We start from the raw sequence: 16,644 nt of genomic DNA on the forward strand, positions 1-16,644 counted from the left end.
AGCATTTTGGCGTGTGAGTGAGGCATCCGGGTAATATTCACGATTCTGGCACAATTCGGTGGACGCGCAATACTAGTGGTCAACTCTCACGTCATTTAGTCAACCACAAGGATTAGGGGCTGATGACACGTGGCCGACAACATCGGCGACACGGAGGCGTGAGCATTTTGTTTTAGATTTCTAAGCATTTTTTGTATTGATTGATAAATAAAAGATATTCTTACATTCATTTTCTGATACTATTAAATCCATTTTAATAAATGTTTTTAATTTTTTTATAATTAAAATATAAAAGGTTATTAGTTTTTGAACAGTGACTGATAAATATTTTTTAAAATAATTAAAAAAATAGGAGGAAGTCGTCGTTTTTGATTGACTAAGGACCGATTTATAGTGTATGTTTTGACCACGTGTAAAAGGGCATTTTAGTAAATTGGATACGCTTCTACGAGTCCTGCCCTCATCGCCCGACGCGAAAATATTATTATTTATTTATTTATTTATCGGAAAAACGAGAGGAGGACTTTTCGCCTTTTTCGTTCTATTTCCGTTCCAAATTTTCACAGATTTCGATTCCGATCGGCCTCCAATCGCCCCCTCGAACGCCATAATTGACGCCCTATTCGATCTCCCCTTGTTCCTCTCCTCCGATTGGTACTGATTTCGTCCCTAGTTCGAATCACGCGATAATTTCTAGGGTTTGCGTTTCCGTTGGCCGATCGGGTCTCGATTTCTCCTCGATCTTCGAATCGGTTTCGTCATTAGGTTGTATGATTAGGTTTCTATGTTTCCCCCAACTTGATTTTGCAGGATAGGTTTCTTGGTCGGTAAGATCTGAATCTAGGGTTATCCTTTCTAGGGTTTGGGTTTCTGTCGTTAATCTGCTCTCGAATTCTTCTCGAATTTCTAATCGGTTTCGTCAATAGGTTGTTTGGATAGGCCCCTATCTTTGCCCCATATTGATTTTTCATAAAACGCTTGTTGAATTGTGAGATCTAAATCTTGGTTTAGAGTTTGCTTCGGGTAGCGAACCGGAATGGTTATATCTTCACTCATCTCCTAGAATTTTATGTAAATTTATTTCCTTTTGGATTTTCAAGGTCTCCCCTTTAGTGATTCAATCTTATTCTTACGATTCAGGATCTCGGCCAGGTCTCTTCATTCAGGAATAGGAACTTCTTCATTTGACTTATTACTTTGGTCAAATCTCATCCCCCTCAGCTTGCTTATCTGTTGAGACACATCCTCATTTTATCAGAATTGTTTTATCATTCTAATTGTGCTAGTATATTCCACTTCAAGCGTGAAGCGCACGAGCTCATTTGCTGGATTTCTCATTAATGGTTAGTATTACAGCAAATGCTCCTGTCTTCATCTATGATTTCAATTATGTACTTGGAAAATGAAATATAATATTCAATGTTTAGTTGTCTGACATAGCTTTACACTGATGTCGATGGCTTCATGTTAGTTAAACTAGGACATCTCGATTATGCATTACCTTTTTATATGCGCTTTCATTCCTAGTCATGGACTTCATTGGTCACTTGATGTTGTGACTGTGCAGTCCTCAAATATAAGGCATGATGTGCCCGATTGCTGGACTTGAAAATTTGATACAATAAGTTAAGCTTCATGTAATAGTTAGAGAACCTACTCCTTTATGTTGAGATGATTGAGATTTAGGGATTTCTATCATTATTTAAGTGTAATTTGCCTCGAGTTGCACTTGAACTTCTGATCGTCAAACATCTGCTACTGATTGAGGATCTAATGTGTTGAAGCTTTATTTGCAATTCATTTTATTAACCAAAAACCTCCATGTCAGTGTGGGTTTCCCTAATGGAGTTAAATTTTTGGTTTCAAGTTTTTCCCACAAATAAAACCTTTGTGGTACTCGGTATTTTCACAAAAAAGGCCCAAATCGTTACATCCTTATGCCTGATTTGTATCAGTAATTGCAAGATCATAATTGTCTAATTCACGTTCAAAACTAAAAATTGTTTCCAGGGGAAACTGTGGAAGTGTATACTGGGTCTGGATGATCCAACATAGTAACATTACAAAAGATTAGTAATTATAGTGGTATTCTATTTTGGTAGTTCTAGGACATTCAGTTCATGAAAGATATTGAAAACTTCTGTGTGACACGCAAAGTTCCTAAATGATCACTGTGTTTTGAGGAGTCTGTTGCTTAATGCTGAATATTCTAAGTTGAAAATTTCTGTTTGTGTTGATTTGGGATGTAGCTGGAATACTGTAAAAGTTGCTATGGACATTAAACTTCTTGTCCCTAACTAAACCAATGTCTCTTTTTATTTAAAAACTGCATGAGTATAGTATTTGACTTGCTGCCAGTAGTATTGGTTACACACAGACCCAATTACTTGATATTAGAGTCCACTCTTTTCCTTTGACATGAAATGTTTCTTTACTTTTCAATGTGATATCATGTTTTCTTTACCTAAATTTATTGGTTATTATATCTTGTATGTTGTGGATGTTGAAATTTTGAAACAGTTGAATCCTGAGCCTGTCAATTACAAAATTGCTGCTTTTCTTTAGACAAGTCTGCGGTTTATCTTGCTGATAATATACTTAGTTTCACACTTAAAGTCAATCGTGGGACATAAAATCCACTATTTTCTTAGGAAAATACTGATATTTTCTGTGTACATTCATCTATTTGGCTTTTATGGTCGCACATAAATGTTAAGAATATTTTTTTTTATCTATTTTGTGGTCTATTTATAGTTCTTTTGCTTGTAAGTTCTGCAGGATAAAATGGTTTTTGTTCATGATGATAATTGTTTTCCCAACGAATTTGCTTGTCTAAGTGAAAGACATCTTGCTTGTGATGATCAAATTACACCATATTCTGAAGATTATGTGTATGGATTTGCGTCTGCTGAGGGGCTAGCATCAGGTAATTTGAGCCGGTACTTAATCTGCAAATTCTGGGGCTTATTAGTGAAAACAACACTTAACTTTTCTTATGCTCTGTATATAATTAGAATGATTTCCATATCTATTACAAATATTTTTAAAATATGACTGTTGATCATCTATACAATAATCATCAATGTGGATCTCAGTAGCAACCCTTGCTTGCTGTGGGTGACAGGCAATACCAATGAAGTTGCTTTATCGGATAAGGACAAAAAGCGTCCTTCAGATAGTGAGTCTTGTTTACAAGCAAGCAAGCGTCTAAAACAAGTCGATCAGCATTTGCAATCGAGTTCTTTTGAAGAAATTTGCACCAGTGCCGCCCAGTTATCTCCAGGTACTTGGTTGTTCTATGTAAAATATGATTCAAAGAGAACGTGTGATTATAAAACATGTTCTTTTAGGTGTTTTTGACGATTCAAAGGATCATCAGCTGCTGATTGTTGATTCGGAGGAATTTCCTACTGAATTAAAGAGCCATTGCTTTGCTCAAGAGTTGCCTGTCAGGCTACCTTTCTGTCTGGGTTCTTCTGGATATGGCTGTCGAGCATCTGACTTTGATCGCTCTGAAGAGATACTTTTGCCTCTTTATTATGGATTCAGTCGGAAGCGTGTTGCTATTGGTGGCAATCATCAGGCTGATATTCCAGCGTGGCGGCCTTGTGAATTGAAGAACCGATCGAGGGATTCTGAATGTGCTTCTCATTGGAACTCGATCACGACTTCTTCATACCATAATTTTGAAACCGACAGCAACAAATGGCTTGGGACACGGGTAATGCCTATGCCAGAATCTTCTCTGCTTGCCTTAGACGACCCAGCCTTGCATCACAAGGTCGATTGTAGTTGTATAGATGATGGTTCGATCAGATGTGTGAGGCAGCATGTTACAAGATCAAGAGAAAGGATCAAACAAGACATAGGTCTGGAAAGATTTGAACAGTTGGGTTTTGGCAATATGGGTGAGGTGGTGGCTCAAAGTTGGACCGAAGAGGAGGAGCAACTTTTCGCTGAAATTGTGTCTTTGAATCCTGCCTCACTGGGCAACAACTTTTGGAATAAAATGCCTCTATTTTTTCCTGATAAAAGTAGCAAAGAGGTAGTCAGCTACTACTTCAATGTATTCATGCTCAGAAGGCGAGCTGTCCAGAATAGGTTGGACCCACTACACGTTGACAGCGATAACGAAGAATTGCAAGAAAATGACGACGGTGAATTTGTATCAGAAGAAGATTCTGTGGAGTCACCTGTTTCAGCTGAAGAAGATGATGTTGCCGATGATGAAGACCTTGATGAAATGGAAACAATCGAGGAAGTTGACTGCACGGAGAATCACCGCTGTTACAAGCATACATATGATGAGAAATATTCCTGTGGTGATGCGGAAGGATACATCGATACAGAAGAATCGACTTTTGCATCTGGTACACAACTCGCCGGGAGCAAGTTGCCCCCATCTGTGGATTACGATATCCAGGATGAATCTTGCACATCGTTTGAAGGCACACACAACGGGATTGGTTTCGAGGACCCTATTGGTAGTTTTCCATTAGAAGATGTGAACTTGGTTTACAAAGACGACCAGACCGATGGGTTTTTGAATGGTCATGGCGACCTTCAAGCTTGGGACAAGAGCTATAGCAGTGGCGGATCAGAGAAAGATGAGTTCTTATCGACAGTTCATGTGATCGAGGAGGTATTTGGCAAAGAGGACATGTGAGAAATGAGAATTAGAACCCGTCTCTCATGGTTCGAGCGAGTAACAATTGAATTCCTCTTCGTCGCAATGTAGTCATCATTGCAGTTGAGTTAAATATTTAGCGATTAAAAGGTTGTAAATGAACTTAATGTTTGTGAATAACTTTTATGTTATTTATCAAAGTTGGATAGAGTAGAAATAAAAATTAAACAAATTTATTTGTAAAATAGAATAGTTTGAATAATATAACAATTTAGGCCATATCTAAATTGAACTCTTTTTCACATCTAAATCTTTTTAAAAAATATCAGATCTGAAATTTTACTTTCGAAGGGTATTAAATTCCCTAATAGAAAAATGAACCATTGATTGGAGACTAGTTTGTTTGAGTTCTATGCTTTCTGTTTCTTGCAATGTAGTATTGTTAAAGGTTTTTTTGTGTAGATTTTCTTTGTAATTTTTCATATCATGACATTAAAGTGTTGTTCTGGTAAATAGGAAAAAAATTAAAATACTATCAACTTGTTTGAGATTGAAAGAAAAGTTGAAAATTGCAAAAATCTTTTCAGCTAGTTATTTTAAGGATTCAAGCATTTGCTCTTCTAGCATTCTTCTCGACTTATTGCTCAAAGATTAGATTTTGGAAGAACAGCTCAAGGTATTAGAGCTTATTTTCAATCATCAGACAGAAAACTTGAAGCTTGAATTTGATCTGGGCGAAACATCCAAAGATGTTCAAAAGGGTAGAGCAACAATCAAACTAAAGATGTTCAAAGATGTTATTTTTACAGCCCACTGGAGTGAAATACAAGCACCATTCATCACATCAAACAAGAACTATAACCTTATTCAAGATCGACAACTATCACAGAAATCAAGACCTTAACAGCATACACATATGTTATTACCCAATTCCCAGAAGCGGATTTAAGACGACGATAAGGAAAATCTCATCAACAGATAGGAGAGAACACGGCTACCTTAGATCTTGTCGATATCTTCATCCTCGAACTCGATGTAGTCATCGGCACCGCCCTCGTCTTCCTCGTCGAGCCCTCCGATGCCCTCGTTGAGGCGGATGTTCTCAGGGAGCTCACCGTAGGCCTTAAGGAGACGGGCCTCGTCAGGCATATACTTGAAGATGACGTCCGCCTTGTCGTCCTGGTAGTCTCGGAGGCCGACGAGGATGATGTCCCCGGCGGCGATCCAGACCTTCTTGTGCATCTTGCCGCGGATGTGGCAGAGGCGCTTCGATCCGTCGATGCACGTCGCCTCGCAGCGGCCGTTTCCGAGCATCCGGAGGACCTGAGCGTACTCCTGGCCGTCCTCCTTGAAGACCAGCTCGCGCTTCTCGTCGTCGGCTTCGTTCTTTCCCCTCTTCCGGTTCTTCCCTCCCTTTCCCTTGTTCTTCGGCATACTTGGATCAAAACCCTAGCGCCGATCTCCCGCTTCCCTGCTTCGTTTCTTCGCCGTGAAGGATCGCGTGAACCCGACGCCTACGCGCAGCCCTAATTTTATATTCCTCGAAGCGGGCGGATGGCCGTCGATCTGCGTCTGCGCGAATCTTGAAGCACGATCCTTCGTCAACTTATTTATATTCCTCACTTATTTTGGCAAAAAATCAAAAGGCGACGTCGCTCCCAATCCTCAACACGCGTCTCTCGAAAATAAATAAATAAATAAAATCAAAAAACGTCCCTTCCGAAAATATTCATTAATCTAACTACATATACGTTATAAGTTATTAGATAAATCCGTTACTTTAACCATCTGATCTCTCATATATATATATATATATATAATACATAAGCCATATATATATACAGGGAGGCTATACTACGGACTAAAATGTGCGAACCGCTATGGGCTGCCCTCGTGGCAAAGTCCGCGTCACAATATTTTCATTTACTTCTCGTCATGAGACCCTGACGCTCTGCCCTCATCTTCCTCCCCGCTGTCCCCTAGCTCCCGACGCTGCCCCAACTCGTCGCATATCCTCTTCCTCCCGACTTCCTCCCGACGCTGGCCCCAACTCGTCGCAAATCCTCTTCCTCCTGACTGACCTAGCTCCCTACGCTAGGCCCAACTCGTCGTAGATCCTCTTCCTCCCGACGCTAGCCCCAACTCGCCGCCGATCCTTTTCCTCCCGGCGCTAGCACCAACTCGCCATAACATTCCCCCTCGCCCAATCCCTCCCTGTGCCCTAGCGCCTCTTCCTCCCTCCCTGTGCCCTAGCGCTCCCGATGCTGTGCCCTAGCGCCTCTTCCTCCCGACGCTCGCCAATCCCTGCAGAAGCCCTCCTCTTCCTCCCTCCATGCAGAATCACTTCGATCTGAAGTGTAGAATCGTAGCAAGGAGTGGAACCTCTCACAGGCGCAGCATAACTCGCAGTCCTCACTAGCTTGTGTAACTCCTCGCTGTCCTCGTCCCTTCATTGTCGGTAAAAACTTATTTTTATAAATTGATTTTGCATCTATGTTATACCGGCAGAATAAAGTCCAAGTTTTTGTTCCTGATTGATCAAGAAATATATTTTTCCGCGTCATGTTTGGACCTATGTAGTGATGAACGGGATAGATCTTAGCTTTTTAGCTATCAATTTTTTATAAATTGTTGTTAATTGATAGAGTTCTTTAGCTTTCAGAGTATGCTAAAATTCCCTTTCTTATTTTTTTATATTTTGTAAGATTATGTTGAATGTCTATTGTTGGAGCTAGTTTTAAAAATTAACTTACATCAAATGTGTTTATATTTCTGTTGCAGATAGCATCATATTGGGTTCATAACATCATTCTGAATCTCAACATATAAGACAAACAACAAGGACAACAAATAAGTTGGATTCATTTGCGTGATTGCAATGAAAGTAGGAGCAAGTCTGTCCAGAAACAACAAATGAAGAGATCTTTCATGGCACCAACCAGATCTTAGTAACCTCACCATGGTAGTAAAAAAGGTCATTAATATTTACTCAGTTTTTATCACCAAACAAGATGTTAAAACAAAAATCAATTTATCAAAAAAACATATATCAGGATTCACAAGTGATAGGGATTATTTAATAAAAACAATCTGTCAATCAGATGTAGATAAAGCCAGGGCTGCAAACGAATCGAGCCGGCTCGCGAGCTTTTCGAGCCGGCTCGAAAAATATTCGATTCGTATTCGAATCTATCGAATTCGAGCCGAACTCGAACATGTTCGAACTTTTTTTCGAGCCGAACTCGAACCCAAATTATATTGTTCGAGCCGCTCGCGAGCCGCTCACGAGCCTTAATATTTATTAATATAAGTTAAATATATATTAAATAAATAAATTTCGAGTCTTTCGAACCTATTTTCGAGTAATAATTCGAATAGTTCGCGAACATGTTCGAATATTTCGAGCCGAATTCGAACCCGAATCCTAATTCGAACCGAACTCGAACCAAATATTTTAAAATTTTCGAGCTTCGAATCGAGCTCGAACTCGAATATACCTATTTCGAGCCGAATTCGAGCCTTAAATTTTTCAGCATATTCGGCTCAATTCGATTCGTTTACACCCCTTCATAAAGCGTATGGGTAGTAAAAAAAAGGTCATGGATCAAATACATGAGCAAACTAAAGAAGTCAAATAAGAATTTAGATGGAGTTGAAAGGAATGAAGATTAATTACATATGTAATTGTAACCAAAATCTTTTGTGTCATATTTTGGGATTGCAAAAAATTAAAGTAACACATCATCACTAATTACCAATCAAAGATCTTTCTTTTTTTTTTTTTTTTTTTTTTGGAGTTGGTGGCAATCCTGAAGAAGAATCCAATTATCATGGCAATCCTGAAGAAGAATCCAATTATCATGGCAATCCTGAAGAAGAATCCAGTTATCATCTTGACCAACAAAATTAGGATGTCAGGGACCACAATGATGCTAGTTAGCTAAATCCTGATCAGAATGTAACTGTGCTAAACTGGCATTCAATCATGTGTTTGTATTGTCTGATTATTATTTCCAGATCTCTATTGTACAATTATCAGGCTATTGAAACATATAATCAAATGCACCAAAATTAAAGAAGCATCTTGAGGGACTACAAAATAGCTCATAAAAGAGTAACATTTGGAGGATGCTCTCCATCATCAATAATAATTTTAAAATGAAGAATACAATTTACAATAAGAAGAAATAGTAAGCATAATGATTCTAGATTGCAAAAGGGAACAAGTATGTGAAGCATACAACAACAACATATGTTTCACAACATATTAAGATAACATAACATATGTTTTAAATTCGAGACACCACTTGCAACATCATTGTTCAACTTGAACTCAGATTAAAATAAAAAATAAAAAATAACACCAACAATAACAACAACTAGGAATTGAAAAGTTGCTCTATTTTTTTTTAATGTATCCTTCAACTTAGTTTTTTTTTCAGAGCTCAAAAGTTGTCTGTCTAAATTTGAATTTGATTCCGAAGTTGAAGTTGCACATGATGAAATGGAACTTGGTGCAAATTTTTTATCCAAGTGCGCTTGAAAAGCTTTTTGTGCCTCTATTCTATTTTTGTATGATTGATGTATGACGCCTTTAAAGCCAATAACTTGACTTGATGCTTCTATCCTTGTTTCATAAATACACGGATTATATCCAACAAATACAACATACGTTTTCCCTACAATAAAAGAATATTCAAAATTTTGTATAAATAAAATATTAGAACTTAAAATGAAATGATTTACCATTCGTTGATAAAAGGAAATGTTGTTTTGCAAGTTTCCTGCATAACCAATATGAAAAACATAATTGACAATATACATAATTGACAATAGATGACGGTATAACACAGAAGCAAAACAAAGATTCAAATCATGTTTTTAAATTTACAACAAAAACAACAAATTCATTAATTTAAAGATATTTCAATAACAAAAAGATTAGGGGTTTTTTTTAAAGACCCATGGCTCAATCCCCAAACACTAAAAATTTTTGGTAAACAGATAACTGTTGGGGCAATTTCCCTAGGTCATGTTTGACGAGTTTGACTAAGCTTGAGTTGAGTCAAGCTTGAGTCGGGAATTGAGTTTTGATGTTTGACAATGTATGGAGATTGCTGGAGCAATCGTCCGATTATGGAGATGGTCAAGGGATTGACCAGGTTGATGAAAAGACAAGTCAAGTGGGTCAGTGTTGACCGGAGACTTGATCGAGTAAATCCTAACTGGAGTTTAGGCAATGGGAAAGTCCTAACTGGAGCTTAGGCATCTGGGAAAGTCCTAACTGGAGGTTAGGCAAGAGAGAAGTCAAGTAGGTCAAGGTTGACAGGAGACTTGACTGGGAAAGTCCTAATTGGAGATTAGGCAAAGGTAAGTCTAACAGGAAGGTTGGCAAGAGTGAAAATCCAAGTAGATCAGTGTTGATCAGACTTGGTGGTGAAAGTCCTGATAAGTGAGATCAGACAATTAGAAATTCCTAGTATAGCTAGGCAAAGGAAAAGTCCTGGTGAGGAGCCAGACAATTGAAAAGTACAAGTGTAATCTTGGCAAAAGGAAAGTCCTGGTGAGGAGTCAGGCAATTGGAAAGTCCAAGTGTGATCTTGGCAAAAGTTGTAAGTCCAAGCATGTGGTCTTGGCAAGGTAAGTCCTAATGTGACTTGGCGAGGAGAACCCGACAACTAGGATGAGGCCGTTGGAAGCTCCAGAAGGCAAGGCGTGAAGGATGGGGAGATATCCGAGGGACGCGACGATGATGGAGGAGGCTAGAAGGCTAGTTCGAGGTTGATCCAGTGTGGTGTATAATCCGACAACTAGGATGAGACCAAAGGAAGTTCCTGAAGGCAAGGCGTGAAGGATGGGAGATATCCGAAGGACACAAGGCTGATGGAGGAGGCTAGAAGGCTAGTTCGAGGTTGGTCGGATGTGGCCAAATGCTAGGCATGGAGACCCAACAGGTCACGGTTGACCTGGAGTTGGGTTGGGGGCTTTGGACTTGAGTTTGAGTCAAGTCTAGAATGTTCAATCGATCGGGCAATCGATTGAACTGGGCTCCAATCGATCGGTCGATCGATTGGAGTGTGCTGCGAGTGTGGGCTGGCTCCAATCGATCGGCCAATCGATTGGGAGCATTACTCGCGAGCACAAAAGTCATCCTAATCGATCGGTCGATCGATTGGGAGCTACCAATCGATCAGTCGATCGATTGGGGAGGAGAAGCTCTCGCGCGTACGCGAGAGCACAGAATGGTTCTGAATCGATCGGCCGATCGATTCAGATGGTCCCAATCGATCGGTCGATCGATTGGGAAGTGATCGTTGGACAGGAAACAAGCGATGGACGACTGGGATGAAGCGGTGCTGACATGGCAATCAATCGGGGATGGATTGGATCGATTGGGAGCACTGTTTAAAGCCTTGACGGAGCGTTTTCTCCGCAGTTCTTTGCGAGCTTCATCTGCGACTTTTCTGCGATTCTTCACGCGAGCATTCAGATCTTCACTGCCAGTTCTTGAAGACACTTGGAGGTGTTTCTCCAAGGTTCAAGAGGCAACAACGAGCAACAAGTAAGCAAGAAGAAGTGTATTTCACTTGTATTTCTGTATTCTCTTCTTGTAGTGGTGTTGTGTTGTTGTGTGAGTTTGTACGAGGCTTCTCCGCCTCCGGCTGCCACCGAAAAGGAGGTTTGCATAGTGGAGATTGTGTCGTGTGTGTGGATCCTTGGATTAGCCACCTCTTCTTGAGGTTGATACCAAGTAAACCCTAGGTGTTAGCGTTGTGAGTATTTTGTTTTGTTTTGTCTTTGTATTCCGCTGTACATTATCAAGACAAAGCAAACGACACAAGGAGCGTGATGAAATGTTATTCACCCCCCTCTAGCGGGCACAAAGGTTCCAACAATAACCACTTTCCAAATAACTTTTTTCTACTGCTATAAAGTATAAATAATTCTACTGTGTTGTGTATTTCAAAACATATGCTTACAACTTATTAACTTTATAACTGTATATTTCAAAACTTTTAAAATTTTGACCACTAAAGAAATCAAGTATTAATGATGTTTTTAAACCAGATTAGAAAGTACATCAGAAAAGCATGGTCTCACAGAAGGTATTTAGTAAGTTGGTCTTATATGAGAATCCTATTTACGGTGATATTACTCTATGGATTATGTACCTCCCCTGCATTCCATGCATGGTTATATTACTAATATCTAAATAATTCAGCACTTTAGCAGACCATGTAAAAGAGAAATCAAACAGAAAATATCATCTTGACCAAAATTAGGAACTTATGTTTTACTTGAAGTTCACTGTCAAACCTTCTTTTGTAAAATAACTAGTAGATGCATTTAGGAAATTTAAATATGATTTACATAATTTTACAAAGATTATATACAACCCTCCCAGCATATGAATTTGAAGACATTAATTTCAAAGAATCAAAAATCAATTTATAAAAATAAGATTTTACCGGCAATGAAGGGACGAGGACAGCGAGGAGTTACGCAAGCTAGTGAGGATCGCGAGTTATATTGCGCCTGTGAGAGGTTCCACTCCTTGCTGTGATTCTGCACTTCATATCGAAGCGATTCTGCAGGGAGGGAGGAAGAGGAGGGCTTCTGCAGGGGCTAGCGAGGGGGAATGTTATGGCGAGTCTGGGCAGCGTCGGGAGGAAGAGGAGATAGGGCACAACGTCGGGAGGAAGAGGAGATAGGACACAGGGAGGGAGGAAGAGGCGCTAGGGCACAGGGAGGGACTAGGCGAGGGGGAATGTTATGGCGAGTTGGTGCTAGCGTCGGGAGGAAGTCAGGAGGAAGAGGATCTGCGGCGAGTCGGGGCCAGCGTCGGGAGGAAGAGGATCTGCGGAGAGTTGGGGCAGCGCCGGGAGCTAGGGCACAGCGGGGAGGAAGATGAGGGCACAACGTCAGGGTCTCATGGCGAGATGCAAATAAAAACGTTGTGACGCGGACTTTACCACGAGGGCAGTCCACAGCGGTCTGCACGTTTTAGTCCGCAGCATAGCCTCCCTATATATATATATATATATATATTTTGATAGAATAAATTTTAAATCATCAATTTATGAGATTTGATCCTAATTATTACACTTAAATACCATACTATATATATATATATATATATTTGATAGAATAAATTTTAAATCATCAATTTATGAGATTTGATCCTAATTATTACACTTAAATACCATACGCTCATACTATGCCCTGAGGCACGTTATAAATTATTAGGACTTTCATATTGCGTTATCAAACGTATGTTATAACATGTTATATATATATATATATATATATATATATATATATATATATATATATATATATATATATATATATATATATATATATATATATATTTTGATAGAATAAATTTTAAATCATCAATTTATGAGATTTGATCCTAATTATTACACTTAAATACCATACGCTAATACTATGCCCTGAGGCATGTTATAAATTATTAGGACTTTCATATTGCGTTATCAAACGTATGTTATAACATGTTATTAGTGTTAAAATCAGTACGACTTGTATATTAATTTTGACTGTCAATAATGATTTTATTGAACGATGTTCTATTTATAAAACGTGTTCAATGAATTATTTGATATAAAAAATAAAATAAAATTTTCACCTTGTGCAGACATGCACTAGGTGAGAGAAAATTTTTTAATTCATAAAATTAAAATTTTTAATTTTAAAATTAAAAATCAATAAATAAAATAAAATTAATGGTATATTTATATGACAATGAAAATGTTCATATAATGTATAAGTAACATGGATCTCATAATTCAAGTGTTGAGGTGAAAATGAATATGAGAGAATGAATTTATTAATATAATATATATATAACATATAGATCTTATACTTTTTTATATAATACGGTGGATGTTACAATATTCATCAATATGGATGCTTTTAGTAGCAACTCCACTATCTAAAATGAATTTAAAATTTGTATTATGTAAAAGCTACCTAATAATTATTATAAGCTATCTAATAATTGCTATAATTTATTTAGGATGAATTTAGATTTTAAGTTTACGATTTAGGATCCTACTATTATATCAAAATATTATTTATCAAGTTAGTCAAAATTATTTAAAATTTAGTAAAATTACTTTAGATAATTGTAGAAGTTTTATATAATTACTACAACTCTAAACTCACCCTAAATTATTGTTGGGGTTGATTTGTAGCTAGAGGGTGAATAGCTCATCGCACTTCGTTGTCTTATTTCGTGATGATGATATGTAGCGGAAAACACTCAAACAACACTAACGCTAGGATTTACTTGGTATCCACCTCAAGAAGAGGTGATTAATCCAAGGATCCAACCCTCACTCACTTATCCACTATGAAAACACTCCTTCTCAGTAACTACCAAAGATGGAGAAGTCTTGTACAACGCTCACAATACAACAAAAAGAAAAGGGAAACAAATACAAGTAAAATCTTATAAGATTTACAACATACAATCGAAACCCTAGCGTCTTCTTCTTGTGTGGAACATCTCTTGACCTTGGAAGTGCAGCAACACTTTACTCCAAGAAGTTTCAAAAAACTGGCATGAACCTGTGAGAATCGTGAGAGAAAAACAGTGGAGAGATCTACCAAGTCACTACGAGGAAGAAGGCTTTAATCCCGACGCTTCCTTCGCAACGGTCACTTCCCAATCAATTGACCAATCAATTGGGGAGACTTGAATCGATCGGCTGATCGATTCAAAGCGCCTCTGTGCTCTGCTGGAGAAGGCCTGAATCGATCGCTCGATCAATTCAGCCTTTATCGTGACTTGCGCGATTTCCAACTGCTCAATCGATCGGCTGATCGATTGGGCAACTCTATGTACTCGAGATAATTGCTCCCAATCGACCTGCCGATCGATTGGGCCGTTATTTGTCGCAGCACTCTCCCAATCAATCGACTGATCGATTGAGCTTAGGTCAATCGATCGGCCTTGACTTGCCTAAACTCAAGTCCAAGATTTCCAAACCCAACATCCGGTCAACCGTGACCTATTGGAACTCCTCATGCCTAGCATACGGTCAACCTTGACCTATCGGGACTTCTTCACCAAGTGTTCAGTCAATCCTTGACCCACTTGGACTTTTCTCCTTATGCCAAGTGTCCTATCAACCTTGACCACTTGGACTTACCGTCTCGTGCCAAGTGTCCTGTCCTTCATGACCCACTTTGACTTCCACCAGATATCCGGTCACCCTTGACCCATCTGGATTCCCTAGTGCCAAGTATGCGGTCAGCCCTTTGGCCTACTTGGGCTTCCCAACACCAGGTGTCTGATCAACCTTGACCCACTTGGATCTCCACGTGCCTGCTTCACTCACCAGATCTTTTTATATGTCTAGCTTCACTCACTAGGACTTTCCGTCTACCTGGCTTCACTCACCAGGACTTTCCATCTGCCTAGCTTCGCTCACCAGGACTTTCCATCTGCCTAGCTTCACTCACTAGATCTTTCCATCTGCCTAGCTTCACTCACTAGGTCTTTCACCTGACTTCACTCACCAGGATTTTCCAATTGTCTAACTTCACTCACTAGGTCTTTCACCTGGCTTCACTGACCAGGATTTTCAACTGCCTATCTTCACTCACCAGGACTTCCAATTACCTGGCTTTACTCACCGGGACTTCCAATTTCCTAACCTCTAGTTAGGACTTTTCCAGTCAAGTATCCGGTCAACCCTTTGACCAACTTGACTCTTCTTCACATCTAATTGATCAGTCTTTGACCAGAAGGGAATTGTATCAACAATCTCCCCAATCGGATAATTACATCTGTAATCTCCATATATTGTCAAATATTAAGACTCAAGCTTGAGCCAACTCAAGTTTAGTCAACCAGGTCAACCTTGACTTAGGGATATTGCACCAATAATTATATTATAGTAGCTACATGATAATTTCTATCTATTATAGTAGTTGCTCGGTAGTTTTTATATGGTATAAATCTTAAACCTTAAATTATAAACTCATCCTAAATATATTATAATAGTTACTGGATAGGTTTTATACAACTACTACTAGAATAGTATTAAGTCAATGAATATTTTCAAGATAAAATCACTTATGGAATGCTCATTTAATTATTTTTTTTATACTCATTTGATGTTTCTCAGAATTTGAGAAATGCCCAATTAATTTTTACCCCTTATTCTTTGTAAATCCTTCTACCCCTTATTCAAATAATTTATTGTTTTGTTACATAAAGCAATATTAGATATAAATAATTTATTATTATTAGTACAATTTCTCTTGGGTCAAAGTTGACTAAGCTTGAGTTGGCCTGAACTTGATTTTCGATATTTAACAATATGAGAGGAAGGAGTCAAATAGGTCACGATTGACCAGATATTTGACAATATATAGAGATTGCTAGTGTAATTGTCCATCTTGGAAATTAACGGTCACAGGTTGACTAGAAGAGTCAGGTAGGTTAAGGTTGATCGAATACTTGACTGTGGAAGTCCTAACTGGAAGTTAAATAAGGATAAGACCAACGAGGATGTTGACAGAAGAAGAATATCCAAGTGGGTTAGCATTGACCGAATATTTGGTGTGTGAAAAGCCCTAGTAATAAAACTAGGCAGTGAGAAAGTCATGATGAATGAAGTTAGATAGTTGGGAAGTCCTAGTAAGTGAAGCTAGGCTGATGAAAAACCCAAATATTTGGTCAATCCTGATGAGTAAAGGCAGGTAGGAAAATCCAAGTGAGTGAAGTTATGTGGTGAAAAATCCTGGTGAGTAAAGCCAAACATGTAGAAATCTAGGTGGGTCAAGGTTGACCGGACATCTGGTGTTTGGAAGTCCAAGTGGATCAACAGTTGACCAGACACTTGACATAATACAATAATTCTAAGTGGGTCAAGGTTGACCAGACACTTGGCACGAAAAGAAAAGTTTATGTAGGTCAAAGGATTTACTGAACACTCAGTACGAAGTCCCAACAAGTCAAGGTTGATTAGATGCTAGGCATG

General features: G+C 38.7%; 2 protein-coding genes across 4 annotated transcripts; one reads left to right on the top strand and one right to left on the bottom strand.

Moving 5' to 3' along the window:
* Positions 1–497: 497 nt before the first annotated feature.
* LOC121991874 lies at positions 498–4,872 on the top strand. Of its 3 annotated transcripts, XM_042545944.1 has the most exons (5): positions 502–654; positions 1,141–1,343; positions 2,779–2,926; positions 3,125–3,283; positions 3,351–4,872. In XM_042545944.1, the coding sequence occupies exons 2-5, from the start codon at positions 1,341–1,343 to the stop codon at positions 4,664–4,666; spliced, it is 1,626 nt and encodes a 541-aa protein (XP_042401878.1). In that variant the 5' UTR covers positions 502–654; positions 1,141–1,340; the 3' UTR covers positions 4,667–4,872. The 3 variants fall into 3 exon arrangements, with proteins under 3 accessions (XP_042401879.1, XP_042401877.1, XP_042401878.1); XM_042545945.1 differs by having other exon boundaries at positions 498–1,343; positions 2,771–2,926; XM_042545943.1 differs by having other exon boundaries at positions 498–1,343.
* A 505-nt stretch (positions 4,873–5,377) lies between these two features.
* LOC121991875 (eukaryotic translation initiation factor 1A-like) lies at positions 5,378–6,136 on the bottom strand. Its single transcript, XM_042545946.1, has one exon. It carries the CDS (start codon positions 6,059–6,061, stop codon positions 5,627–5,629), a length of 435 nt encoding a protein of 144 aa, XP_042401880.1. The 5' UTR covers positions 6,062–6,136; the 3' UTR covers positions 5,378–5,626.
* Between the last annotated feature and the right edge of the window lie 10,508 nt (positions 6,137–16,644).

Source organism: Zingiber officinale, chromosome 6B (assembly GCF_018446385.1).
Source record: "Zingiber officinale cultivar Zhangliang chromosome 6B, Zo_v1.1, whole genome shotgun sequence".
Lineage (NCBI taxonomy): Eukaryota > Viridiplantae > Streptophyta > Magnoliopsida > Zingiberales > Zingiberaceae > Zingiber > Zingiber officinale.

What these genes read in the sequence shown, in the direction of transcription:
- LOC121991874 (XM_042545943.1), top strand. An exon ending in TGCTGAGGGGCTAGCATCAG is followed by an intron (nt 2,927 to 3,124) that starts GTAATTTGAGCC and finishes TGTGGGTGACAG; the next exon opens with GCAATACCAATGAAGTTGCT. An exon ending in TGCCGCCCAGTTATCTCCAG is followed by an intron (nt 3,284 to 3,350) that starts GTACTTGGTTGT and finishes ATGTTCTTTTAG; the next exon opens with GTGTTTTTGACGATTCAAAG.
- LOC121991875 (XM_042545946.1), bottom strand. Translation starts at nt 6,061, where the DNA reads ATGCCGAAGAACAAGGGAAAGGGAGGGAAGAACCGGAAGAGGGGAAAG.